Below are 13,470 nucleotides of genomic sequence, written 5' to 3' on the forward strand. Positions count from 1 at the left end.
GGAATGGCCTATACTACAGTTAGGGTTTGCTTTTCTCAGAAGCAGTGAGGCTTGCGTTAAGCTGTTTGTCGTTCAGTATTGTACCTGGTTTCTGCTAAAGGAATTCCCAAATGCAATAGAAATTGGTGCATCTTTAATTGTCTTGAGCAGTTTCTTTGCTTCCTCGAACTTGCAATTGGGTAATCCTTTGACAATTGGGACAGGTTTGAAAGAAAAGCGTGAAACAAAAATGCAGCCTTTTGCCAGGAAATTTTTACTTCCTGATTTGGGACAGGGCTGTCTCTTCTCCAGAGCTGGTCAGGCACTACCTGACCAAAACCCTGGTTGGACGTAAGGTGGTGGTGTTGATGTTGGTTTTAGTCCTAGATGTGATGTGGATTGTACTATTAACCTACCTTCCAGAGTACAAAGTTTATTTTACTGATAATAAATTATCATTTAGACTTTGCTGGGACGTATGTGGCTAATGTGACTCACTGCATACCTCCTTCTGTTCTTTGATACTTGTTCAGTAAGTTGGGAAGCGAAGGTTGCTGAGTGGCACTGAGTCTCTAAGAATTCAGACCAAACTGAAATCTTGCATAGAAGGAGGAGTCAATACTTGAATGTTGAGGTAACTGTTATTTGTTTAGGTAAGATACTGGCATCTCTGACACTGGCACTTGTCCTAAGCAAGTTGCAGTACTTTTGGTTTAATAAAAACGTCAGAATTTTGGCTCTGATAGATGATTTTTAACGTACTGTGTACATAGAGTCTCTTTCTGTTTAGACAAGGACTGTAGTGGTCTGTGGCAGTACTAGTTACTGACCAAAGGGATGCTGTCATCAGGACACAGGAGCCTACTTAGGTTTCAGTTTTGTACAAAGAGGGAGGATCTGTTAGTGACTGAAGTCTAGCACAGGCGGTAGATTCATTAACATGCACCTGCTCTTTTGCAGATTCTGAATCTGAAAAATCATTAAGTGGGTTTGAAACAACAACAGCCTACTCCTTAGAGGACAGCATGGATTCAAAAGATACCATAACGTCAAGCATGTCTGAAGAAAAGGTTTGTGGCAGTCGGGAGTCACTGTCTAACGGAATCAAAAAACACAGGTAGGATGTTGCCCATTCTTAAGGTATTATAATATTCATTAATGGCGTGTAAAAGACTGCAGGAATCTCTGAAGAACTGTGAAAACTTTTAAAGCTTTGTTAGGGATAATTGACAAGTAGTTGGTTGTGCTATGATTTTATAAAGAATATTTTTCCAAGGCTAGTGTGTTCTTCTGCATCTTGTTTTTTAATGATCAAGTCTAAGTAAAAACATGCAATGTAAAAATGCTTTTTAATAGATCTTAATGAAATCTATGTGTATTTTTATTCCTTCATGTATCTTTAATGACCTACGCCTCCTCTTGCCTCTTTAATTTCCAGTCATTTGATCCTTCTGTTGGTATCAGGAATGAATGAAAAATATTGCTAGCCTGGCATCAGAAACTTAAATGTGAACAAAGGGAGTCTTATTCTAAAAGTCTCATCCATGTTTTATGTGTTCATTTTGTGTTGTCAGATGATCCATTTTTGTTTGTTTCCTTGCTAATAAAGGAGGACAGTAGGTCTGGAGTTAATGGGATGTAAGAAGACACCTCTATTCTTGAGTTTCAGTGAAAGGGCAATGTAATGTGTGTGCTACAGATCAAGCCAGACTTCAGTGTTTCAGAAAGTCTATTTTGGATGTACAGAATGATGGTGCGGACACCAGATTTCTGTAAAACCAGGAAATGAATATTTAATTTTACTAAAGCAAGCAAGACATGCTTTAATTACTTGGTATCTTACACAGTTAAATTGCAGTGACTGTTGAAGTATGTGGTAGTGTAGAGACTGATGTTTCAAGGTTCAGCCTCTGCATTTTTATCCCTCCCATACTAGGCAAAGACTAAGGCAAATGAGGGCTTGGGTGGAGTAATGAGGTGGTTCGGGAAGTTAACGTAAGGTAACTAAGTGTGTTGCTCTATGCCCTTATACTGTTAGCAAGGTGGTATTTATAGCCTTGGCTAATTAGAGCAGGAAGTTCAGGGGTGGGGTGAGCCACCAGGTGAAGGTGGACATCTGAATTGTGTTCATTATCTTGGAAACAATAAAGAGAAAGGAGGCAGTTCATGATCAGTGTGAAAATAATGATGCATGTCTTGAAGAGCTTTAACAAGAGTTCATTTTCTGCTTACCATAAAGAAATAACTTGGCACACTTCTGTAACCCTGCACTATGCTGTCTGCGCTGCAGGGAGCAGGTGACAGGAGGAGCATTTAAGATCTGCTGGTTTTATAGAAGGGAATGAAAAGTAATAAACAAGTACCTCTGTGTAAGTTGTTTGAGTTGCATATGTTTTAGTAGTAAGGAAAGTAGAAGATGTTAGAGTTGCCAATGTTTATTGATGCAAACCCTTTCTCCCCAGAGCTCAGCCAATTTAGATTTTGCCTTCAGGATGACCTTACTAGGGGATGGGAGTTATGGGGCATTTTTAGCCTTATTTCTGAGGGTCTTGGTGGCAGTGATGTTTGGCTGGGTACAGGATCTGTTTGATGTGACTTCAGAACTGTTACCTACCTGGAGCTGCTGGCTCTAGTTTGTGCCTGTTTTGGGTTTGGGGCTAGTTAGAGGGCATGTGGTCAAATATGCATCATCTGTGATGCCAGCTGTGTCCTTTCTGGAGCAGAAACTTTAACTTCTTGATGCTGTGCAAAGTGAGGGGGATGGAATCTCTTGACAGCACTTAATTCCATCCTTACACCCTTGGGTTTGTTCTTAATTTTTTGTTTCATTTGTGTTAACCTCATGGAAACAAGTTGCCTAGAGAATAGACAGGATTAATTTCTTTTGCTTAAACTCTTGATACCTTCCCGTAGCTCCTCAGGTGAATAGAGGATCTGCAGCTGCATTTGGGTTGCACGTGAGAGGACCCAGCACTGATTAGCAGTCAGTATAAATAAGACTCTTTCCTACCTTCATCTAGAACACCTGAGCTCTAATCTTCCTCTCTTATTTGAGGGGTTTGCACTTGGGGGGTGGAGGTTCATTTTTGAATGGAGCATTGGTTTGGAAGATGTAGGAATAAGTCTGCTGGTTCCATAGAGTTAAGTGTTGAGATGTTCATATAAAGATAGATGAAGCCAGTGCCACTTAGAATTTGCTGCCTTATTCTGATTTTTACAATGTAGTTTTCATTCTACGGATGGTTCATAGAGTGTTTTGAGAGTGGACTTGGTTTTTGAAAACGTCTGGGGAGAGGATTTGAGAGACAGGAGAAAGTACATGAAATAATCTGGAAGTGTTCAAATAATGTCTTTTTAGGAGGGAAATGTTTTAATTTGAGGCAAATTTTAAAATAAAACAAACAAAACCAAACCAAAAGAGCTCAACAACAACAGAAAACACCCACTCCCCTTCGCCCTCCCCAAAAAGCCCAACCAAGGAAAACATCAAAAAATGCTTGCACAAAAGTGCTCTGTGATACCTGCCAATGTTTAACACTGTTAAATGTCACTGCTGTTTCCCTCTTACTGCTGAGATTTCCCTTTGGTTCCCCCATTGGGAGCCTTTTAGAGTGCAGATGTGTATGGGTTTAGCTTTTTGGGAACAAAGACGTTACTTGGTCAGGTTTACCTGAAGAGCAAGCTAGACATGCCTGTTTCACACCATATGTCTCCTTCCCCCCAGGATTCCTGTAGTAGTCTGATCTGCTATAGGTAATGCTTTGGACAAGCAAATGGTCTTACATGCATCTTACCTGTTCTGCTGCACAGGAACTTCCAGCAGATGTTTTTGTCATTTAAGGCTAAAATTAACTTCTGAGATTTTCCTAAAATGGACATCTGAAAGGAAATTTTTGCATTCACAAACCTTTTCTTTAATCACAGGGAGTGTGTCAAGGTTAGTAGGCCCCAAGTCTTGGCTGCCTGTCATGTTTCCACATGTCCTTACTTGTCCCGGGGATCTTTCTTGGTAACTTAAAACTGTCTTGTTTCTTCAGTATGCGTGTGTTATATGGAGAACAGAGCTGACTCCTCTATTGGTTTTGGCTGATATAGGTAAGAAATAGGGGTGAATGGCTGAAAGTGAATGCCAGCTTTCAATCATTAAACAAATTGAATGGCGGCACAGGTTAACTTAAATGAAAATCTGGGTTTCGGTATATAGGACAGTAATCCCTGTGTATACTTCAGCAAACTAGAGGCACCTGAGTGTATTTTACATGCAGAAAGGCTTACTTAAACACAAGCACCTCTTCTGCGAACCGCCTTTGTTACAGAATATACAGAAAATGGAAGTAAGACTGAATACTCAGTGGACACTGTCCTCTCCTGGACATTTGTTTTAAAGCATCCACTGAAGTATTTTATACTTAATATTAGTCAAGATTATCTGTTTCACAAAACACTTTTATAGCAGTGGAAGATCAGAATAGGGAGTGAGTGGTATCATGTTGGTGAATTAAAATAAATTGTCCTATCTGCTCATCCCCCTGCCTGGGAGCTGAGTAAAACCACTCAGGATTGTTAGCTTATTGTTAACAAAATCTAGTTCGGTACTGTGTGGAGTTTAGGCATGTGACTAGGTTTTCTTGATTGGGTGGGGTTTGTTGTATTTTAAGGAGCATTTTTTGGTTTTGTTCTTTGAGAAAACAGAGGCGTCAGCCCTGGTAAAGGGATTTTCGTCGTAGAAGAGCATGGCAGGTGACACACAGCAAGTAGGGCTACTGAAACTAACAACTCAGCCTGAATATAATTTTTGTTTTTCTAACTCTTTCTCTTGGCAGTTCTGTTTGTCAGAAAAGTGGCGTGGAGGAGACAGTTACAGCCTGTTCATGCTCTCTAAGAGCTTTGGCTACTTTGAGGGGAGACAAGACCTTGATTAGGAGGGCAACATGATCGTGTAGAGAGACTTAACTAAACTTTGAAACTCATAGTTAACGCGGTTTGTAGGTAATTCTTAGCTATTGAATTTTTTTCTCATTGGCAATAGCTTCATGATCCAAACACAAATTGCAGTGTGGTTGTGGACAAAGGGCTTTGTCCTATATTTACACCTCTCTGTAGGTAAATTGGATTAATAGTTGAGCTGATCAGTAGCACTAAGAAAACTGAACAACATCTGAGCTTGATTTCTCATAAAGCTGAGAAATACTGGCTGCTGGTCTTGCAAGTATGTGTAAGATTTTCTTCAGAATATGTCAGCCCCCTGTAGAACAGGCTGCTATGTGTTCTGTTCATTAATGATGTGCTTTTTCTGTGGTTCCTGAGGGCCGATTTTTTTTTTTTTTTAATACAGAAGAAAATAAGTGTCATGGGCCTTCACTGTCAGTATACAAGTGAGTAGCAAAAAAAAAAAATATCCCATTGTTTAACCCTCAAATCTCTTCAGATGTAGTGAACATATCTATGTGCCCACTTGTGGAGTTTTTTTTCCACAAGGACACAACTCTATCTTATCAGTGCCCTTGTGAAAACACTGTTCTGATAACTGATGTAGAAATTCTCTTCCACTGCTCTTATGCAAAATGAAGGGAATGATTCTGCTTTTGTATAAATTCAGGTTTCTATGCAGGTAACATAGTTCTAAGTGTCTGTAAGCACTGTCATTCCCTCTTGATTTTTAATTTCAAAATGGGAAAACTGTTACTTTCAAAAAAGAGTATCTGGGTTTCTTAGTCAGAGTTACTAATGGGCAACTTCTCTTACTTCTTCTTTCTTTCCTGTTCCTTTCCGTAGAACAAGCTTGCCGTCTCCAATGTTTTCCAGAAATGACTTCAGTATCTGGAGCATCTTAAGAAAATGCATTGGAATGGTAGGTAACCAGAAAGCTTTGGTAAGAGATGCAAAGATTGTTTTTCATTTGAGGCCCAAATGAAAACTTGCTGGGGAGAGGGATTTTGGTTTCTGGGTGTTTTTTTTAGTTTGCTGCGTATGCTTTATTTGCTTTCATAACTTAAAGATAAGACTTGATCAGAGCAGTATTCCTTCTGTAAAAGCATTTCCTCTTGATTTTAACCCTTAAAGTACTTTGTGATAGAAAACGTCTTTGACTGTAAAAAAAAAAAAAAAAGACACAAAAAAAAACAACCCCCAAAACAACAACAAAAACCCTAACACCAAAACCAAACTACTTCAGTTTTGCTCTTCTCCCTTCCCCTTAGTATCTCTGTCTTCCCTCCACCCTTCCATGGTGTTACTGGTCAGGCAGTGGTCAGATCAGAGGTTAGCTGTTTGGCACTAATCTGCTTCCAGCTAAGGGGGGATTGAGGAGAGTTCTCCTCTCCATTAGGTCCTGCAGTAGTCTGCAAGTACTCACTGCTGATGACCCTCTGTCAGCCTGTAACAGCAGCCTACAGAAGGGAATGTGCGTGTTTAGTTGCTGTGTTCTCCTCCCCTTGCTGTAGTTAAAAACAGCACTAAGCAATGAGATGTGGAAATACTGGAGAATGCCTGTATCAGCAGCTCCAAGTCTGCTCAGTTGTCGTTAAGCATCTGGGGCTTCTCTCAATGGCTTCAGCAGAAAAGTGTTGTAACCTTAAAATTAAAAGAGCAGATTGAAAGTGTGTTTTACGTAAGGTGTGTGCAGGAAAAAAGTCTATAAAGGTCTTAATTCTGCCTTGCAGAAAATGCTGCACAGAAGTTGCAGTTTGACCACTTGAGGGGGTGGGGGAGAACTTGGCGTGGCTTGTACCGAAGTGTATGTCAAAGCGGAGTGACAGATGCCACTATTATGGCTAAGAACGGTGCTCTTTACTGTGACCGTTGCCAGTGGTCATGCTACATGCTTTTAATTCGCTGCTGCAGGTGGTTTAAAACAGTATGATGTTATGCATTCAGAAGGTATGCTTTTAAAAATGGGGAAAAGAATTAATAGTATCAATACTGTAGGACTTCTTTTAAATTTTGATTCCCATTAGAAAAACCTTTTTCTTCAGAGTACAGAATCTCTGTTCTTACTCCTGTGCCACCATGTTTTCCTTTTTCATCCTCCTCCCCCTGCCTGCACTCCTGCCTCCAAAAAAGATAATATGTTTAAGTAATTAAATACCCTACATCTATTTTGAGAGGTAAATAACTTAGTCTTTAAAAGGGTCCTTAAAACTTCGTTCCATTGTTTCGTCTCACCTCCTTAATGCATTTGTTGATAGGAAGTTTGGTTGGTTGGTTTTCTTTTTGTTTTAAAAGTAGCCTTAATGTCAACAGAGGGTTGTCAAGCTCATAAGGGATGTCCGGGGTTCTTTCCTTTCAGCATTAGCAGAGCCGGGTCAAGCACATTGCATTAGCACTAAGAGCATCATTTATTTTTGTAACAAGCTAATTACACTTGGATTACTGCAGGTCAGTGGATCTAATCATTTGGATTTTAACACACATTTCATTTGTGCATCAGGAGCTGTCGAAGATCACAATGCCGGTTATATTCAATGAGCCACTGAGTTTTCTGCAGCGACTTACAGAGTACATGGAGCATACATACCTCATCCACAAAGCCAGCTCACTTTCCAGCGCAACCGAGCGAATGCAGGTACTTTGGGTGTAGGAATTCATGCTAGCTCTTGTTTAATGCTTTAGAATTTTTTTCATAGGAGGAACTCCTGTACTTTGCTGCATGTTATGTTCTGTTATTAATTAACCAATTGTTTATCTAGGGCAAGTTCCTAAGGCTTGCTTTTTTTAGCCTGTTGCTGAAGGCTGTTTATTCCCCTGCCTTTCAAACAGAGCTTTGCTAAGCTATTTCAGAAGAAACATTCCGTAGTACCATGACTGCTGTTGATACTCAACAGACTGATACCCAGGAGATTAAATCTGTACTCTTACTCTTCTGAATAGTGTGTTGCTGCGTTTGCTGTGTCTGCTGTAGCCTCGCAGTGGGAACGTACAGGGAAGCCGTTCAACCCGCTGCTTGGAGAGACATATGAATTGATCAGGTAATCAACAGAAGATGCACTGGGGAGTGAAACTCTCTGTAACTGATGTTTCATTAGGTGTGTCAGGTGGCTTGCGGGCTGCTCTTCGGCTGGTAAGATTCCACCCATTCTCTAGCAGCTGCAGCTGCACCAGTGAAGGAAACAACTTTTCGGCTCAGAGCTAGCAGCTGAAATTTGCCAGGTTTAAAGGCAAGTTTTATTGACAAAAGTGATGTTTTTTTTCATTTGGAACGTTTCAGAAGAAGAGATGCATGGTACCTAAGTGAGGTGTTTGAGTTGTATCCAGAGTACAAATAGGCCTGTTAGTGTGCAGCTGCATTTAGGACACATTTTTCTCTCAGGTGAGGTTTTGACCTATGTTTATGTGGAAGTTGGAGAAGGAGGTGAGATTGATAGTTCTTGTTACCATTTTACATTATGTCCTCAGTTATTTAGCATATCCTCAGTTATTTAGAATGAGGTTGCTCTGTGTATTAGTGGATTGTTCTTTTTTGGTTTTTCCTGGGGTTTTAACTAACTCTTGGGCTGAGTTCAGCAACTATGCTTGGGTCCAACTATCTGTTTCACCCTGGGGGAAAGAACTGCAACTTCACCACACTTTATACATACGTACATGTTTTTGCTTATCTTTATTTTGCAGAGATGATCTTGGGTTTAGACTTCTCTCAGAGCAAGTTAGCCATCATCCACCAATCAGTGCTTTCTATGCTGAAGGTTTAAATAATGACTTTGTATTTCATGGATCAATTTATCCTAAACTCAAATTCTGGGGCAAGAGTGTGGAAGCAGAACCAAAAGGCACAATGACTTTGGAACTTCTTGAGTAAGTTGATAAGTAATAATTGCATAAGCACAGTGGCTGCAGTCGTGATAGAGTGCATTAGAGTCTCATGGCTTAGAGATGGATGTGTCTAACACCAACATCCTGACATTTGACAGGTCACTTTGCATGGAGGAGGGAATGAGAAGATGAAAGGAACTCCCACCATTTCTCCTGATATACTGCATACTAGCAGTAGCTGGCACTTGTCTGAGTGATCTGCAGATGCCTGGATGTCAGTTCTAAGGCTAGCAGGCTTGAGTTCTGTTGGCTCTCACGTCACTCAGTGCTAACAGTGACTGTGCTAAAGTGGCTGTTTTAAGGAGTTGCTAAAATCAGTAGCAATAGGTTAATAAACTTCTGGGGTTTCCTGACTTACTGCCATGTCCGTTTCAAGACTTGGTGCAATCGATAGGTTATGGCTTGTTGCAGGAGTGACATCCAGTGCAAAGATGCATTATTTTAATTTTTATTCCCCTCCCTTAGACACAATGAAGCCTACACATGGACAAATCCTACCTGCTGTGTGCATAACATCATTGTGGGCAAACTTTGGATTGAGCAATATGGAAACGTGGAAATAACTAACCATAAGTAAGTTAAGAGCGTGAGTGCTTTCACTTGCTGCAAGTTTGAAGAGGAAAAGCATTTGAAAGTATTTAGTGCCCTCTTTTTCTGCCTTTAGAACTGGTGAGAAATGTGTACTAAGCTTTAAGCCTTGCGGCCTCTTCGGGAAGGAATTGCACAAAGTTGAAGGCTACATTCAGGACAAAAGGTAACAGCTTCATTCCTGATGGGGAAGAACGGCAGCTCTCTGTTTCTGATGGGAGCTGTAGAACTGAATGCCCTGAACATGGTCTGTCAAGGGCACGAGTCCGCAACAGCAAGGTTGTGAATTGTGTAACACCAATAACTGAGTTTTAAGAGTTGCTCTCCGAAGTTCAAATATTTTTGTCTGAAATGATGAAATAAATCTCTTTAAGCTCCTAAATTTAGTCCTTTTTTTGACAGCAAAAAGAAACTCTGTGCACTGTATGGGAAGTGGACTGAGTGTTTGTACAGTGTTGACCTAGCTACATTCGAAGCTTACAAAAAAAATGACAAGAAAAATACAGAAGAGAAGAAAAGTGGTAAACAGGTATTAATCACTTAAAAGAGGTGGTATCTCAAGAGCCTCACAGGACAGCTAAATATTTTAGTAGCGTTTACAAGTATTAAGATTTCTTCTCACTTACTCTCTTTCCTAGCAGGATACAAAACAGATTGAATGAGTGCCAGCATTAAGGGGTAAAATGCTTTCTCTCACAAGGATTCATATTCAAACTTCCTAAAACTTTATCTAAATACTGGGCAGTTCATTACCTGCTCCTTCCTCCCAAGTCACATGGAGGAAATAATATATCCATTAGTTGGACCATGGTTGTGATCATAAATGATAACATTTATATTCTAAGAGGAGGATTTGGGATCCTGAGGCAGGATAGACTAGTTTCAGGTCTTAATAGATCATATTTTTCAGCTTTTACAAGGAATTTCTGTATTGCTTTCTTTTAGATTTTCACAACCATAGAAATGCTTGCATTCTTTTTTTCTCCACGATCGTGGTTTGTTTTTTTTCTTCTGGAAAAAAAATCTCATTCTTAATTCTCCCAGATTTCTGGTCAGCAGTATGCTTTTTGCTTAAGGTGAATGGTGATGGTGACAACATACAGCTTGATGCAGGACAACTACTCACATAGTAGCTAAAAACAGGTATTGTTCCCCTTTGGTAACTGAAGCTAGATTTTGAATTGTTTTGAGTGTTGGTAGTTTTTATACTTAAGAAAAAAAGAGAGAGAACTTGAAAGCTGTTGTTCCTCTTCAGGTTCAGACTGTTGTTTTATCTGAGGTTGCTCTGGTGCTTATTATCAGGAGAGTGCTAAAGCACTAGGGATTGCTCCTCCTCTTTGAGTCTGACCCTGTGAGCTCTAGGGAAAAGGAGCAAAGAAAAACATGCCCCGTGTCTTTGTTCAGCTATCACTTTGTATTTTTGAACAATGCTTAAGATGATCCTTGCTTTTCACTTCAAAATGAAGCATCCTGCTGCATAAAGCTCAAGCTGCGGTGTTGCTCTGACTCCAGAAAAGCAGGCACTTCCTTCTTGTTTAACAGAAAAATTTCCATGTAGAAAACGGAAAGCTTTGTAATGCAGACTACGAATCAGGTAGTCTTGGAGCGTGTATTCCCACTGCCCTCTTGCGTGTGAGGAGTGCAGACTGTTTGTGGGGTCTGAGCATCTAGGTGAGCTAAGTCTTATGTGTAATGTCTGGATGTGGTTTGTCCCTTCATAGTAGTGAAGGATTCACTGAAAGTTCATGGCCTGTCAGACTTCTACTAGTTAGAATTTTCAGATTTATTTAGATGTTTTCCAGCTATTTCTTCATGCTGTGTTGCAACTAATGAAGAATCGTTTCTGTTTCCCTTTAGGGGGCCTACTTCAATGTGAGTACTTTTCCAAACTGTCCCAGATTTTCCCCCAAATCTCTGATTTTTATAGGGATAAAACTTAAAAATCATACTGCAGGAAGCTAGACAAGTTTTCATGTATTCAGAGGCGGTATTTTACCAACATCAGAAGAGTTATAGTAGACCTGGGGTTAGACCAGGATGATTCTGCTCTGAATGAACTAAAGCCTTTTTTTAATCTAGATGAAGCGTTTTGTTCAGAATTTGCAGTGCAAGTATATGGAAGAGCATAATAGAAGGCAAGAGCAGCTGCTCTCACACGCACTGCATTTACAGACACCAGAGGTCTTGCTTTGGCAGTGTCTGTTGCTGACCTCCCAGCAGGATACTGAGAGGTTGAGGAGTGCTGAGCATAAAATATGGATCATTGTTGCAAGAGCATGTGAAAATCCACTTTTTACCTAGTTCCTTGTGATTCTTACGACCCTCTTAAGATTATGTATTCAACAAGGCACAAATAGTGTGTACTGTAACCTTTTCTTTAAAAGTTGATTTGGAATTTGACAGTCTGGTGTGGAATTGTCTATGGTTTAATATAACTTTCTGCTTCAAATTCCCTATTTCTGAAAGATTCATCAGTGTCCTTTAAAGGACAGAATGGCAGGCTGCCAGCTCAGTTCACGTGTAGTCAGCTAGAAGCCCTCTTTATGTTCCTAATAGCTGAGGGACTGAACCTGGTCTGCATGTTGTTGTGGTTGCTTTGCAACGCGTTCATTATTAAAAGCCCTTTATCCAAGTGCTCCACAGTGAAGCAGAACCCTTAATGCTTACTAATTTTCTTGGTGGCATAACACATTAATCATCTTGGACAACTGAGTCTAGTTTGGGTACTGGATTTTTTTGCACTAAGACATCAATCTGTACTATCTGACACAACCATGAGAGAGCAAAGCTTATTAGCAGCAGGATTAAAGGTGTTGGCATGTAGCCAAAGTATTTAAAGTATTAGTTGCCTTTAAGTTCAGCTTTATTCTCCAGTGGTTTCTGAAAATTGCTGCTGTTTTTAGCTGTGAGAGACACCAAGTTTTCTTGAGCGCTGTATTCATTGTCTAGCTGGCTGTGGTTCACTGTTCTAACGTGTAATTCGGTCACACAAGCACTGGTCTCAAGCGGAGTGTGTAAAGTAAAAAAAAAAAGTGGAGGGGTGGGTTGTGGTGGCTCAGAACTAGTTCAGGTCATGTCTACGCTCTGACCACATGTTATTCTCTACTGCTTTAGTAATCTTGGGTGGAGTTTTTCCCTTTCTAGGGGGGGAAAAAAATTCAGTGCTGTGGCTGCAGCTGCATCAGGCCATCTATGCCTGATGTCACAGGATGTACACCCCAGTAGTGCAGTATTGGCAGTGTAGTGGTCAATGGAAAGGAAGGTTCCTCTGAGCAAAGAACAGCAGTGTAGGCCTTTCTGTTGTGCACAAAGTGAAGACAGCATTTGCGTGATATGCTGGTGTTTATTTGTGGAAGTATGAAGAATGTGGCTTCTTCAGCTTCAATGAAGCAGTAATGGAGTTAATATCAGGCATGGAAATGCTTCCGTCTGAGGAAATGGGACACCTCTGTGGTGAAAAAATTGACATTTCTTAACACTTAAACACCCAGATTATATCTACAAAGATGTTGGTAAACGAAATGGTAGTCTTTCACTGGGAAGGAACAGGGTGCCTGTTTGTGGTGTTAATGCTGTTACTCTTCTGGACAAGCATCTGGAAGTGTTTTTGTGGCTGAAATTACTTACTTTGGGTCAAGGAAATAATTCCATGTAGGTTCCAGTGTTGGAATGAATGGGTGTAAATGGTGTATGACTCCAAAAAACTATTTTTTGTGTGTGCTGCCTTTAGGTGAGCAATACTGAGGAATCGGATGAGATGCCGTTGCCAGATTCTGAGAGTGTGTATGTTATCCCTGGAAGTATTTTGCTATGGAAGATAACACCAAGACCTCCAAATTCAGCACAGGTCAGCTATGCTTCTGCTTGCTGAAAGTGTGTGCTATCCTGTTGTTCTGTGTGTTCATCACAAAGCAAATCCATTTGTTATCTTTTTGTTACCATGTCTGGATTTGTCTGTTAATTCCAACAAACTTTCCCACTACAATTGTAACTGTAACGTGGGGCTGGAGGGATAACTGCCACAGGTGTGACTCTCGAGTCCGTGGAATTTTTCTGGGAAATGGGATGCTTTGTGTAGCTAGCAAAATGGGGGCT

General features: G+C 40.4%; 1 protein-coding gene across 2 annotated transcripts in view; it reads left to right on the forward strand.

The window, feature by feature from the left end:
- OSBPL1A (oxysterol binding protein-like 1A) overlaps window positions 1-13,470 on the forward strand; it is a 26,349-nt gene that overhangs the window by 6,255 nt on the left and 6,624 nt on the right. For both annotated transcript variants that reach the window (XM_010130973.1, XM_010130974.1), the window contains exons 2-10: window positions 940-1,096; window positions 5,755-5,830; window positions 7,409-7,543; window positions 7,849-7,946; window positions 8,587-8,769; window positions 9,253-9,360; window positions 9,452-9,541; window positions 9,778-9,904; window positions 13,106-13,222. In XM_010130973.1, coding sequence (XP_010129275.1) covers window positions 1,005-1,096; window positions 5,755-5,830; window positions 7,409-7,543; window positions 7,849-7,946; window positions 8,587-8,769; window positions 9,253-9,360; window positions 9,452-9,541; window positions 9,778-9,904; window positions 13,106-13,222 — 1,026 coding nt within the window. In that variant the 5' untranslated portion in view covers window positions 940-1,004. The remainder of the gene's footprint in view (window positions 1-939; window positions 1,097-5,754; window positions 5,831-7,408; window positions 7,544-7,848; window positions 7,947-8,586; window positions 8,770-9,252; window positions 9,361-9,451; window positions 9,542-9,777; window positions 9,905-13,105; window positions 13,223-13,470) is intronic.

The sequence above is a fragment of the Buceros rhinoceros genome, unplaced genomic scaffold (genome assembly GCF_000710305.1).
Source record: "Buceros rhinoceros silvestris isolate BGI_N320 unplaced genomic scaffold, ASM71030v1 scaffold2222, whole genome shotgun sequence".
In the NCBI taxonomy this organism is placed as follows: Eukaryota; Metazoa; Chordata; class Aves; order Bucerotiformes; family Bucerotidae; genus Buceros; species Buceros rhinoceros.